The sequence below is a fragment of the Cucurbita pepo genome, chromosome LG02 (assembly GCF_002806865.2).
Source record: "Cucurbita pepo subsp. pepo cultivar mu-cu-16 chromosome LG02, ASM280686v2, whole genome shotgun sequence".
In the NCBI taxonomy this organism is placed as follows: Eukaryota; Viridiplantae; Streptophyta; class Magnoliopsida; order Cucurbitales; family Cucurbitaceae; genus Cucurbita; species Cucurbita pepo.
This window is the reverse complement of record NC_036639.1, coordinates 1143969-1156426: the sequence shown is the minus strand read 5'-3', so window position 1 is coordinate 1156426 and position 12458 is coordinate 1143969. Positions and strand designations below refer to the sequence as shown.

General features: G+C 38.6%; 5 protein-coding genes and 3 non-coding genes across 8 annotated transcripts in view; 1 reads left to right on the top strand and 7 right to left on the bottom strand.

The window, feature by feature from the left end:
* Window positions 1–2: 2 nt before the first annotated feature.
* LOC111788308 (LIM domain-containing protein WLIM1-like) lies at window positions 3–1247 on the bottom strand. Its single transcript, XM_023668635.1, has 5 exons — window positions 949–1247; window positions 676–772; window positions 562–599; window positions 406–495; window positions 3–338 (listed from the first exon to the last, which is right to left on the bottom strand). The coding sequence occupies exons 1-5, from the start codon at window positions 1081–1083 to the stop codon at window positions 165–167; spliced, it is 534 nt and encodes a 177-aa protein (XP_023524403.1). The 5' UTR covers window positions 1084–1247; the 3' UTR covers window positions 3–164.
* A 1321-nt stretch (window positions 1248–2568) lies between these two features.
* On the top strand, window positions 2569–3446 carry LOC111788300. The gene has a single exon (XM_023668626.1). The coding sequence runs from the start codon at window positions 2642–2644 to the stop codon at window positions 3212–3214; it is 573 nt and encodes a 190-aa protein (XP_023524394.1). The 5' UTR covers window positions 2569–2641; the 3' UTR covers window positions 3215–3446.
* Window positions 3447–5406: 1960 nt separating this feature from the next.
* On the bottom strand, window positions 5407–7395 carry LOC111787600 (increased DNA methylation 1-like). The gene has a single exon (XM_023667615.1). It carries the CDS (start codon window positions 7393–7395, stop codon window positions 5407–5409), a length of 1989 nt encoding a protein of 662 aa, XP_023523383.1.
* A 273-nt stretch (window positions 7396–7668) lies between these two features.
* On the bottom strand, window positions 7669–10032 carry LOC111788259 (mitochondrial outer membrane protein porin 2-like). The gene is made up of 6 exons (XM_023668565.1): window positions 9836–10032; window positions 9663–9730; window positions 8951–9061; window positions 8783–8869; window positions 8466–8674; window positions 7669–8192 (listed from the first exon to the last, which is right to left on the bottom strand). The coding sequence occupies exons 1-6, from the start codon at window positions 9885–9887 to the stop codon at window positions 7886–7888; spliced, it is 834 nt and encodes a 277-aa protein (XP_023524333.1). The 5' UTR covers window positions 9888–10032; the 3' UTR covers window positions 7669–7885.
* Window positions 10033–10071: 39 nt separating this feature from the next.
* TRNAT-AGU lies at window positions 10072–10145 on the bottom strand. The gene has a single exon. It is a non-coding gene; the product is annotated as a tRNA-Thr (tRNA).
* Window positions 10146–10242: 97 nt separating this feature from the next.
* Window positions 10243–10316, bottom strand: TRNAT-AGU. The gene has a single exon. It is a non-coding gene; the product is annotated as a tRNA-Thr (tRNA).
* A 97-nt stretch (window positions 10317–10413) lies between these two features.
* TRNAT-AGU lies at window positions 10414–10487 on the bottom strand. Its single transcript has one exon. It is a non-coding gene; the product is annotated as a tRNA-Thr (tRNA).
* Window positions 10488–11736: 1249 nt separating this feature from the next.
* LOC111787599 overlaps window positions 11737–12458 on the bottom strand; it is an 8569-nt gene continuing 7847 nt past the window's right edge. The window contains exon 4 of the mRNA XM_023667614.1: window positions 11737–11763. Within this exon, the coding sequence (XP_023523382.1) occupies window positions 11737–11763 (27 nt within the window). The remainder of the gene's footprint in view (window positions 11764–12458) is intronic.

Here is a 12458-nt window from a genome sequence, read left to right as displayed (position 1 = left end):
CACGATAACGTCCTCTGTTTTTAACATAACGTTCAAATTTCAACGCAATTTCAGCAAAAAGGGAGCGTTGTGATAAAGTTCAGGTAAAGGAACAGCAGAAAAACGGGAACAAACAGGAAGACAGCTGAAAATATGCAAAAGGGTCTGCGAATGCGTGGTTCTCCTTAATGGTTTGCCTCAAGCTGGCTCAGGTCTCCTTTTTCTTTGATGAGCTGAGTGTGGTGATGTTTGCAGTAGAGTCGACCTTCGTGTGCGATGTAATTTGATGGGCTGATTGTACATCCGCCATGGCAGCACTTGAAGCAGCTCTTGTGGTACGAGGTTCCATCCACTAAAACCTGAGAAACAGAGCTTCAAATGGTGTTTTGTATCCACAATTATTCGTCCATTTCAGCTCACATTTACCTTCTCGGTCGGATAAACAGTGTTGTTACAGCCAAGGCACTTGTCTTTGGTGCCGACAAACATGCTTGCAACCCTGGTCGCCGCTGGTTTCTGTCAAATGATGTTCAGTAATCACTTACAATAACAGGGTAAAACAGAGTAATTAATTAGGTGCACCTCAGAATCAGCTGGCTTCTTCCCAATCTTTGGTGTTCCTAAAATCAAGATAGAAAGAATGTTGGTTTGAGATTAGTGATGGAATACAACCAACTTAGTTTCTTTTCTTAATACCTTCGAAGCTTTTGGCTAAGCTTCCTGTTCTTTTAAAGAGCTGATCGAAGTGTGGGCGGCAATACAGAACCCCTTCAAACGAATTGTAATTGCTCAACTGCAAATCAGATCCGTTAATCAGTGAATCGTTGAATTCAAATTCATCCATAGCCCACTAAAATTGAGCTGATCTGAGAGCCCATTTCAAGAAATCGAAATGAATGTAGCAGCCCAATTAAGAATTAAGTTGATGGATAGATGAGAGTTGAAATGAACGAGGTTTGATTGGATTACCTTGAGGGTTCCTTTGCAGTGGTGGCATCGGAAGCAAGCTTTGTGGAAGACACGATTGTCGGCAGTGAGCTTGTCGACCAAATAGACAGTCTTGTCGCAAGCCATGCACTTCTGGGTGGTTCCTGCGAAGGCCATGGCTGTGGGTAAATGGGTGGTTGAGAAACTCAGAGGCAGAGAAATGTGAGTGAATTGTGAGTCAGCGGAAGAAGAAGACAATGTGAAGGAGATAAGGAAGGGGAAAGGGGCACAGAATGGATTCAAAGATTCAAATTGAGAAATGTTAAGGTTGGAGGGCGTAAATGGTAATCGGTTCGTCTGAATTTGGAAGCTCTCTCTTATCCGAACTAGCTTTACACTCTTACTTTTTAAGCTTCCTTTTAAGGTTTTCGTGTCTATTAGGGAGAGATTTTCACACCTCTGCTAGGTAGAGATCTCCACACTTTTATAATCCACACCCACACCATTATAAGAATGTTTCATTCTCCTCCCCATTCGGTAGGGAGATTATCCACCCCCTCTTCGGTGCCCAACGTCTTTGCTGGCACACCGCATCGTGTCCACCCCACTTTGGGGTTCAGCTTTTTCATGGCCCAGTGTTTGGTTCAAGCCTACCTGGGATTATCCACCCCCTCTTCGGTGCCTAACGTCTTTACTGGCACACCGCATCGTGTCCACCCCACTTCGGGGCTCAGCTTTCTCATGGCCCAATGTTTGGTTCAAGCCCACCTGTAACAATCTAAATCCATCACTAGCAGATATTGTTCTCTTTGAGCTTTCCTTTACGCGTCTACTAGGGGAAGGTTTCCGCACCCTTATAAATGGTGGTTTGTTCTCCTCCCCAACCAATGTGGGACATCACACCACCGCTAACAAATATTGTTCTCTTTGAGTTTTCCATTTCGACCTTCCCTTCAAGGTTTTTAAAACACGCATGCTAGGGAGAAGTTTCCACACCCTTACAAAGAATGTTACGTTCTCCTCCTTAACCGAGGTGGGATCTCACAGTTTCGTTCTCCTCTCCAACTGATGTGAGATCTCACACCAACCAGCCACACCTATTTTATATTCTTAAAGTTCACAAGACCTATTAAACATAAATCTAAAGTTCATAAACCTATTTGACACCGTCATGGTTACAATCATACAAGTTCTATTGGTGATGGTTAGAGTCCCAGACACTATTTCCATTGAAATGAAGTCTTTTGGGGTGACCAAAACCAAAGTCACGAGAACGAACAATATCATATCAAGTGAACAGTCTACATTGAGTCATAACGAGCCGTCCTCCACTCTCAACTTTACGTGAGCAGAAACATTGGTGTCAACGAATACGGATGGGGCGAAGACAGTTTCAAAATAAGAATTTTATTAAGTTTAATATTACATGTTGGACTTGTTTTATTTTAATGAGTATATGTTTGCTTGTTGAGGAATAAAAACCTCCTCTTCAAGTTATAATTTCAAATTATTTAGCCAATTTCATACCCATTCTCCCATCTCTTACAAAGTCAAACAAATCAACAGCCCACGAACCTTTTTATTCTATTAAATATATATATATATATATATTAAATTTTGAAGATTTTAATTTGACCAAACTAACTGCTTGGATCTGGATTCCATAAATGGTTGTAATGCTCATCATTTCCTTCCATCAATCCGCCCAAATAAACCCTTTTCTTCTCCATCACTAATGGCTCAAGAATCGCTGTCCTCTAATGGCAGCCCCGATTGTAGTCCAAGAAAGGCCAGAAATGGCCTCAAACCCCACAGCAAAGACAAGAAGAACCCTTACTCCGACCGTGGCCTCGACAAATTCTCTGCTCTTTTAACCGATCTTGAGGAGAAAAGGAAGAGAATTTACGCTCAAACTGACCCAGAAAACATTGTTTTGGTCCGTTTTGCTTACAAGAATTCAGATGAGTGTGTTCCTGTGGTTGTGAAACAGAAGGACAAGAAAGAGGAGAAGCGTGTGAATGATATCAAACCAGCAATAACCCAGAAGCAGCCCGACAAGAAGAGCCTCGTACGAGTGAGAACTTTGAGGAAATTGAGGAAACCAGGTTATTATGTTACAGCTATGGTGATTTTGATTCTGGTTTTGTTGTGTGTTTTTGGGAGATCGGTGGCGATTATGTGCACTTGTGTGGCTTGGTATTTGGTCCCTGTTTTGAAACAGAGTTGGTCGAGATCAAGAACATCAATGAAACGAAAGGAGTATGCAAGGATTTTGACTCGAAATAACAAGTGTGAACAACCAATTTGATCTTTGGTTGTGGGTAAGATTGTTTAGTTTGTTGTTTTTGTTTGATGTTTGATGGGGTTGGATTTGAAATTGGATTCGACTTCGATGAACAGTGGGTAATGTAAATTAAGTAGAGGGGGTAGTTAGGGAGTGAAATGTGTTAATTACAATCACATTTAGGTTCTAATTAAGCTTTATGAACATTAATGATTCTTCTACCAAATGGAAGGTTGGGCGTTGGAGTATGACTTTTTCAATGCTTATTAATGCTTCATAATTAATGCCCAATTTCATTTCATTACTTTATTTTTCTTTTTTGTATGAACTTTTACTTCGTTTAAATGTGATTCTCATTCGACCCGCATTTTCCTTTCCGTAAATTGGATTAAATAATGACTAAATCTAATACCATTTGTAACAGCTCTCAAGCCCTTCGAGGGTGTTTGCCCTTTACTGTTTGGTGACGGGCTCTGATATCATTTGTAACAACTCAAACTCCTTCAAGGACTAATTGACGGTGTGTTTGCCCATTACTGTTTGGTGACGGGCTCTGATATCATTTGTAACAACTCAAACCCCTTCAAGGACTAATTGACGTGGGATCTCACAATCCACCCCTTGGGGGCCTAGTGTCCTCGTTGGCATCGTCACACAATTGGCGTGGGATCTCACAATCCACCCCTTGGGGGCCCAATGTTCTCATTGGCATCGTCACAATACACCCCTTGGGGGCCCAATATACTCGTTGGTATTGTCACAATACACCCCTTGTGGGCCCAATATGACATTGGTATTGTCACAACAACTCACTTGATTAGGATGAAAACAAAGGAGAGAGAAAATTAAAGGAGGAATATTAGCTCTGTATCTACACTGATATAGAATACGAGAACAAAGAAAGTAAATTTTGAAAGATATATATATGATTTTAGTTTACTAAATATAGCTTTGCTAAATTTTACCAAATATCTACGGTATATCTTTACTGTTTTACGAAATATCTACCGTATATCTCTACTATTTTTACTAAATATCTACCGTATATCTCTACTATTTTTACTAAATATCTACCGTATATCTCTACTGTTTTTACCGTATATCTCTACTGTTTTTACGAAATATCTATCATCTATCCTTACAAAATATCTACTGTATATATCTCTATTAGTTATTTATTTATAAAATATCATATCTCTATTAGTTATTTATTTATAAAATATCTACAAAATATTACCGTATATATCTCTATTATTTATTTATCTCTATACCATATATATATATATATATATCTTTGCTATTTTTATAGATACTTATAAAATATCTACCGTATATATCTCTATTAGTTATTTACTATAAATAAGCATCAGGCTCATTCGTACCACCCCAAGCCTTTGAGAGCTCATTTGTAACAATCCAAGACTTTCGAGCTCATTTGTAACAATCCAAGACTTTCGAGCTCTTTCAGGGTTTTAAAACGCCTCTGTTAGGGTGACTTTCACGTTTCTACACCTCTTATAACCGAATGTTTCTAAAATCTTTCAAGGGCTCGCATCAGGCTCCGTATCCCAACAACCGCCCGCAAGATGACTTGCTCTGCTACCATTCGTAATAGCCAAAGCCCTTCAAACGCTCTTTTCAGGGTTTTAAAACCTCTTTGTTAGGGAGAGGTTTCTACATCTCTTATAATGAATGTTTCTACACCTCTTAAAAGGGAATGTTTTCTCACATTCCTTGCTACCCATATTCTACGGAAAGGATTCCACATCTCTTATAACAATGTTTAAAGGATTCCACATCTCTTATAACAATGTTTAAAGGATTCCACATCTCTTATAACAATGTTTCGTTCCTCTCTCCAACGGATGATTCCACATCTCTTATAACAATGTATCGTTCCTCTCTCCAACCGATGATTCCACATCTCTTATAACAATGTATCGTTCCTCTCTCCAACCGATGATTCCACATCCCTTATAACAATGTATCGTTCCTCTCTCCAACCGATGATTCCACATCCCTTATAACAATGTTTCGTTTTGTTCCTCTCTCCAACCGATATAGGATCTCATATTTTACATTAAGTCTCATATTCTATTTTAATATTTAAGAAATGTAAAGAACCAATATTTTTATTTATTTTGGTGCAAGTCCATATACAATTTGTCAATAATCTAAAAAAATCCCCAAAAAAAAAAAAAAGATCTATAATGGGTTCAATCAAATGCATCTGAAATGGAGCTCCAATCATCGAAAGACATATGATCAAGGATATCATGCTCTTCAACACTTATATCACGCTCTTCAACACTTATATCATGCTCTTCAACACTTGGTGTCGGCCACTTCATTGGACACCATTCCGCATCATTTGAAATCCTCTTCTCTAAATCCTTCTGGCACCTCACCGTGTGCTGAAACCCCAACAATGTGTACTTAGCAAGCTCTAATCTCTCACAACATGTCATCTTCGAGAACCCAAATCTGTCTATCCAAATGTTGAGCGCCTCACCAACAGCCGGCAATGTCACTGTCTTCACTCCCAATTTCATCAGCTGTCGTTCCAGCTCGTTCATCAATGTGCGGCACATCCCATGCCGCCGGTGTCTCAATCGAGTCACAACAAAAGGAACTTCAGCCACTTCCTCCCCATAAACTCTCACTGTTGCCACTGTTGTTACTGCGTTTTTTCTCTCCAAAATCACTGTGTAGAATCCTTCAAAGTTCAAGCGTTTCGAGTTTGATCTTCTGCTGAACACAACATCTTCCATCAGCTCGTGGTTCGTGTTGGGATCCTTCGAAGGCCGAAACCCCCCACGCATTACGCCAAGAGCAGTGTTCAGCCTCTTCCTCTGATGCTCAGACATGGTGTCTGTATGTTTCATCAATGTCCATGTGAGATTGCCCTGTTCTACACCAACTGGGTTTCGTTTCCATAAAAGCTTCTGCAGACCCATGTGGATATCCTCGCATCTTTTGGTGCAAAACCAGTTTTCTCTATCCATCGCTTGATTTGGGTTACCATCTTCAAGAAATTGAACGCTCCTTACACATCCAATATGAACATTCTGCTCACATTGAACACATTTGACCAAAGAGGCATCGGGTTGATGATCAGAAACAACCCCATCGAAATTATATGGAACTTGGCCACAAATTTTGCAGCAGCATGATGGGCAGGCCCAATCCCCAAGTGGGATGCCCTTGAAACCGAGGCAGCCGCCATGAAAAGCAGCAGGGCACAGAACGCACAAGATCAACTCGCCCCCAAAATGACAAATGGAACAGATGCTGTCGTTTTTGTCCATACAGAGCGTGGTGGGAGTTTTATTCACCTTTTGATCATTACCTTTTGTCTCGTTCTGATTTTGATTTTGATTTTGATCAATTTGCATTTGGCAGTCCAATAAAGATCGCCCATCTTCCAAAAAGATATTGGCCGCCGGCCTACGTTTTGTACTGCCTGTGTGAGCCTCAAAATTGCTAATAGAGAACACTTCAGAGCAGCAATCGCATTTAATTAGGCCTTCATTTGTTATCGATCCCCAAGCCATTAATGGATCGTTCTTCGATGATATTTTGTAATACGCCCGATCTCCCGGCGACACTACGCTCTGATCGATCAAATTAGACAAAGCTATTCGTGGGTGCCGCTGTGACGTACCTCCAGCCGCTGCCTCCGGAGGCGATGGCGGGGTTTTGATGTTGCCCCAATTTCGCAGCGGCGGCGCTGGTGATTTAACGCATTCCGAGTCTTCCGAGTCGTCATTAGGTTTTTTCAAGAAAGGCGCAGTTTCTTTTCCTTCTCCTACGGAAGGGTGTGGGGAATGTTCGGAAACTGTGACGGCGGTAGGCAAGGCGAGGGCGGCGCCGCCTTGATCAATACAGGTTTTGCAGGCGGTTCTGAGAGAAATATAAACCCTACCGTTTGGGCATTTGTATCGTAACTCTTGCTTAGTTTTCTTCTGAATGTAGTAAATCTTCCATCCCATGGACAGAAGATGACCTAATGCATCCTCCTTGACGGCCGATTTCTTGAGAGTGGTGTTCTTGTCAAGAGCAATCATGTACCAATTGACAACCGCCTCAGGCGCGTACTTCACTCTGAACAGTCGGTGTCTTGTCGGCACATTGCTTCCGGTTGGAGAAGAATGACCGTCGTTGTGGACATTGCTTCCATCGCTGGTTTCTTCAAAGATTTCCATAGTTTCATAGGGAGAATCAAGATGAGGGAGAAAGATATTAGGGTGAAAATTGCAGAATCATTGTGAAAATGAATTAAAACAAGAAAATATTTTATTAGAACAAGAATCGGTTTAACCCAACTGCCCACTCCACCAGTCTTTATATTATTTTTCTGTTTATTTCTCTCTTATAACTTTTCTCCTAAATATCAGTATATTATTTTAGATTTCATTTTTTTTTTTTAATAATATTTTATTCACTTAATTTTAAAAAATTTAAATCTTAATATAAACTTGATAAAAATGATAATCTGCAATTCCACTCGTATCTTTTTCTCCACTCGTAAATAAGTGGAAAAGGAAATGTCTGAAACTGTCAAGAATCTATTTAACTATTACACAACAGTAAAAAAGGAGATGAGAGCAAAGAATTATGACTACAAAGACAACACAAACAGACATTAACTTACTCATGTTTGAGATTCACCCTTGTATAAATCCTTTTGATATTTCAAGGCTTCAAAAATAGCGCCAACCCAAACTTGGGATAATTTGCTAAAGCATTCGTGTCAAATGCACCAGATATAGTAAGAAAAGACTTCGGTGTCAGCTGGTGCTGCAAAAGAGCCCCGAGATTGCCATGGTTGTTAAGTTTAGCTTTCACAACTGTTTGAGAGTCAACCACGTATGAACATCCGACTGTCAATGTATTCTCATTCGTGGAGAACTTTCTGCTGATTTCTCCCACAACAGCTCCCCCATTCAGCTGTTTGAAACGGTGCAAGTACGCCACTCTTACCGAGTCCCCTTTATCGGCCCTGTAATAGAGAGATTGATAAACAATTAAGTGGCTTACTTTAACTCCAAGATGTTTCACATATCAAGTCTTTGTGATTCAAAATGATGAATACACCCAGGAGGTTCAAACTTTAAAATAAATGCCATGACTGCTCAGCAATCATCCTGATATTATTACCCATCAATCTTCATGTTGGTCATGTAATAATACAATAAAATTAAAATGCGTGCATCTAGACATCAAACTAATCAAGGCAAAATCACAATGAACAACCCTTGGAACAAGCACTTACAATATTGCTGATACATTGGAATCAGCCTTTGGCACACTCACCCCAGCATTATACTTTGCAAAAAGACCAGAATTTGTTAGATAACTAGCTTCCGCTCCAAAAGCGATGTGGGGTGTCCCAAGGGTTGCTGAAATATCTACTGAAGGAGACTTGTTCAGAGAAAAGGCTGTAGTAAATGTAGCATGCTCATGGAAATGTTGAACCTCCAACTGTAACAGATGAACTTGCAGATATTAAATCTCAAAGGTTGTGAGCTTGCAATTTATAGGGGAAATCATAAATATAGATTCATCTCAAGTCTACTTTGAAAACATTACCTTGCCGGAGTTGTAATCTGGGAGCCTCAATGAAGCAATGACATTTGTGGATGGCAGAATATCTGTAACTGTGAGGACTGAGGAGATCTGCATGAATGATACAATGTTGGAAAATCTAAAGAATACACATATAAATCTTATCAGCAAATAAGGACAAAGATCAACTACATTTGATTCGGTGTCAAATTTGAAATCAAGAACAGAGTTCTTATGCTTGTATTGTGCTGCCACATCGCCTGTGTAAAGACCTCCCCTCTTGACCACGGTCGAATTCAGGCCCTAAAACAAAAGAGAAATTACTTATGTTTCAGTTAAGTCGAGTTCAGATACCCAAATCGATGGCAAGTTTTCACTAAGATTCTTGTCAACATTAAAGCAAGTAATAATACTATCAACAATTTTAGTAAATCAGGCTTCCGGATCGCATATAGAATTTCGAGGAAGACACAGCCTAAGGCAATGCTGGCACACAAATGAACCAAAGTTTTCAAGTCGTTTGAAGCAGTAGACCTACATCCTCAAAACTTAATGTGATTCAAAGGAAACCAGGGATGGTTGAGATCTGACCATTCTTTACATCTTGTATCCAATTTTACAAAGGCCTTTTCCAAGGTAATAGATAAACACGAGATAAACATTTAAACTTATAACTACATAAACATTTTCAGCCATAGCCCTCCAGAAACGCACCATCCATTGATCAAAGTTGTCACTGAAATGAAATAAAGAACTCGTCTAGTCTTCAAGAAGATAAAACAGGACAGCAGAAAAAGAAAAAAAACATATAAACTAGAGAATCAAGATGTAAACGATACTGAATCAAACGCGAAGCAGGTGAAGGGCAGAAAAGAAAAGAAAATGATGTGAAGGCGTTGAATACCACTCCAATGTCGGAAAAGGAGGCGATGGTAAGCTTCTGGTCATTGCTATAGTCCTTGAAAAGTAAGTCTGCAAATCATGGAAGAGTTTTCTAATAGGCTGGCGATAAAGGTAATTCCAGTAACCAATGAGATGAAGTTATAGCAGGAGGGGGAAGGAGCATAAGCTTTTTACCTCGGCCTTGCTTGCCTATGTCGGAGAAGAGTCCGGGACCTTTACCGTTCATCTTGCAGGCCTTAGGGTTTAAAGAATTGAAGAGAAATTTCCAGGCGGGTGACGAGAAGCGAGGGTTTTTACAGAGGGGGTGGGAATTTCAAAAACCCTCGCATTCGATTTTTCATAAACCGCGGGGTTTTTGTTCAGCGAGAAAAAAGAAAAGAACAAAGGAAAAAGGTAAAACATAACACTACTGCTCTCGTTGAGAGTCGAACTCAAGACCTCCCGCTTACTAAACGGGTGCTCTAACCAACTGAGCTACGAGAGCACTTTTGTTATTGGATATTTTCATACGTAATCCCTTTTTTGTTTAGCTAGAAAAAAGAAAAGAACAAAAAAAATAAGGAAAAGGTAAAACAACATAATGCTCTCGTTGAGAGTCGAACTCAAGACCTCCCGCTTACTAAACGGGTGCTCTAACCAACTGAGCTACGAGAGCATTTTTGTTATTGGAAATTTTCATATCCAAAGGGGTTTTTGTTCGGCTATAAAAAAGAAAAGAACAAAAAAAATAAGGAAAAGGTAAAACAATATAATGCTCTCGTTGAGAGTCGAACTCAAGACCTCCCGCTTACTAAACGGGTGCTCTAACCAACTGAGCTACGAGAGCATTTTTGCTTCCGAAAATTACCATATTTTATCTAATCTATTTTTTATTTATAAATAGTTTTAATTTAGTTCAAGTTGGCATACATGCATCTACCCCAAATAGTATTTTAATTTATGTAATCTTAACTTTATAGTCTGTGCATTTAATCCTTTTATTTACTTTTGTCTATATGCCGTTAAAACACAAGAAACAGCTAAATTAAAAAAAAAGTTATGAAACACATTTACATTTGTATTTATGCCAATAGATTTTGTAATGACAATTATTTTTATTTAATAAAGTAGATAAATAAATTAATTAGAGATTAGAGAATAAAATTGATATTTAATTTTAACGAATTTTTATAGTAATGACTAGATTCTCATAACATCATTTTTCAACTCTGGATGAGTTTGAGGCCTCATGTTTTTTTTTAAAAAAAAAAAAAAAAATTGAAAAAATCAACTATTAAATAGTTATCGTTAAAAGTACCCATAAACTTAAAATATGTATATATAATATATATATAACTTTAATGTCAATATAAACTATTAAACTTTGAAAAGAGATTCAAAATTACACTTAAATTTTCCATGGTGTTTCAAAAATACCATTTAAACTAAAAGTTTAAAAATACATTTAAACTTTAATATCCTTAGTTGATGTTTAACAAATACCCGTGAATCTTTAAAAGTAACATTAAAAAGTTTATAAATAATCTATATATGTGGATAGTAATTTAATATTACTTTTTAAAATTTAATGAGTATTTTTTTAGTTAGTGTATTAATAATTTTTTTTTTTGAAATATTAATAAAATTCAACAAAATACTAACGATTTTAATATAAAATTAATCCAAAAATATTTTTAGATGAAATAAAGAATATTTTTATTAATTTATCAAAAACAAAAAAAAATGGGTGGACCAATACTAATTATTATTTTTTTCCTTTCAAGGAACACAAACTTTGAGGAGTGTATTTTGTTTTTATATATAATTGTCACGACCCGATTTTCGAGGCTTCGAAAATCAGACCGTGAACGAAAAGACGAAATCGAAAACAAACAAAATGAAAGTAGAAGAAAAGAAAACCAAAGTAAAAATATAAAAATACTTTGAATTAAAACAAAAGAGAGAAATTTTGTTTGTTAATTATTACAAAAGAAATTGCAAATATAAAATGAAATACAAAAGACTCTAAAAGACCGAAAAGGGACTGACGCTCCGGAACGACCCCCTCTGTGACTGTACAACTCTCAAACGCTCCTCTACCTCGACCAGCAGCCAGTGAACACCTGAGAAAAATAAATGAGAACGGGATGAGTATAAAAATTATACTCAGTAAGCCACCTACTTGTAGGCTCTCTTCGCATCTTAATTTAACAGAACTCCCACGGTTTTCTAATTCGGTTCTAGGACATCGGGTTCTAACCTTAGTCTCTTGGGGCTTGCCCCTTGGGTTTCACCGGTTCATCGTCCTTTCATTAGTCACCTAGAGGTTCCTTATGCCAAGCTAATATGATCGGTATCTCTCTATGAGGCGCTACCTCTACATGGCTATCTAGAACTACATGGTACCTAGCCTAGGGGTGTGCTGAATACCCCTACGCCCATATAGTCCTCCTATGGGGGGCGCGACCCAACCCGTTCCCATGCAGCTAATGGGCTGTACGACGTGGGGACACATTTCCCATGCGAAATGGCTAAGAACAGTAAGGACTGATCAGGGACCCTTGGTCCTCCCACGAAGCTATAGATACCGTTCTCACGCTAGCAATCTGTGAACCCTCTTAGGTACTTTCTTGCCGTGGTAAACCGCTAAGTTTCTAGGGTAAAATTAAGTCTGTCCAGAGCGACATATCGCTCCTAACAGAAATTCCCTAATCTTATCATAGAAATGGGCCCTAGCAATGAACAGAGGGTGCATGCAATCTTCTTCTAACATCATAGTATGTAATTCATGCAAACTAGGCATACCGGCTCAACGGGG

What these genes read in the sequence shown, in the direction of transcription:
- LOC111788308 (XM_023668635.1), bottom strand. Translation starts at nt 1,083, where the DNA reads ATGGCCTTCGCAGGAACCACCCAGAAGTGCATGGCTTGCGACAAGACT. An exon ending in ACTGCAAAGGAACCCTCAAG is followed by an intron (nt 773 to 948) that starts GTAATCCAATCA and finishes TCTGATTTGCAG; the next exon opens with TTGAGCAATTACAATTCGTT. An exon ending in AGAAGCCAGCTGATTCTGAG is followed by an intron (nt 496 to 561) that starts GTGCACCTAATT and finishes ATCATTTGACAG; the next exon opens with AAACCAGCGGCGACCAGGGT.
- LOC111788300 (XM_023668626.1), top strand. Translation starts at nt 2,642, where the DNA reads ATGGCTCAAGAATCGCTGTCCTCTAATGGCAGCCCCGATTGTAGTCCA.
- LOC111787600 (XM_023667615.1), bottom strand. Translation starts at nt 7,395, where the DNA reads ATGGAAATCTTTGAAGAAACCAGCGATGGAAGCAATGTCCACAACGAC.
- LOC111788259 (XM_023668565.1), bottom strand. Translation starts at nt 9,887, where the DNA reads ATGAACGGTAAAGGTCCCGGACTCTTCTCCGACATAGGCAAGCAAGGC. An exon ending in AATTTGACACCGAATCAAAT is followed by an intron (nt 8,870 to 8,950) that starts GTAGTTGATCTT and finishes TCATTCATGCAG; the next exon opens with ATCTCCTCAGTCCTCACAGT. An exon ending in TCCAATGTATCAGCAATATT is followed by an intron (nt 8,193 to 8,465) that starts GTAAGTGCTTGT and finishes TCTCTATTACAG; the next exon opens with GGCCGATAAAGGGGACTCGG.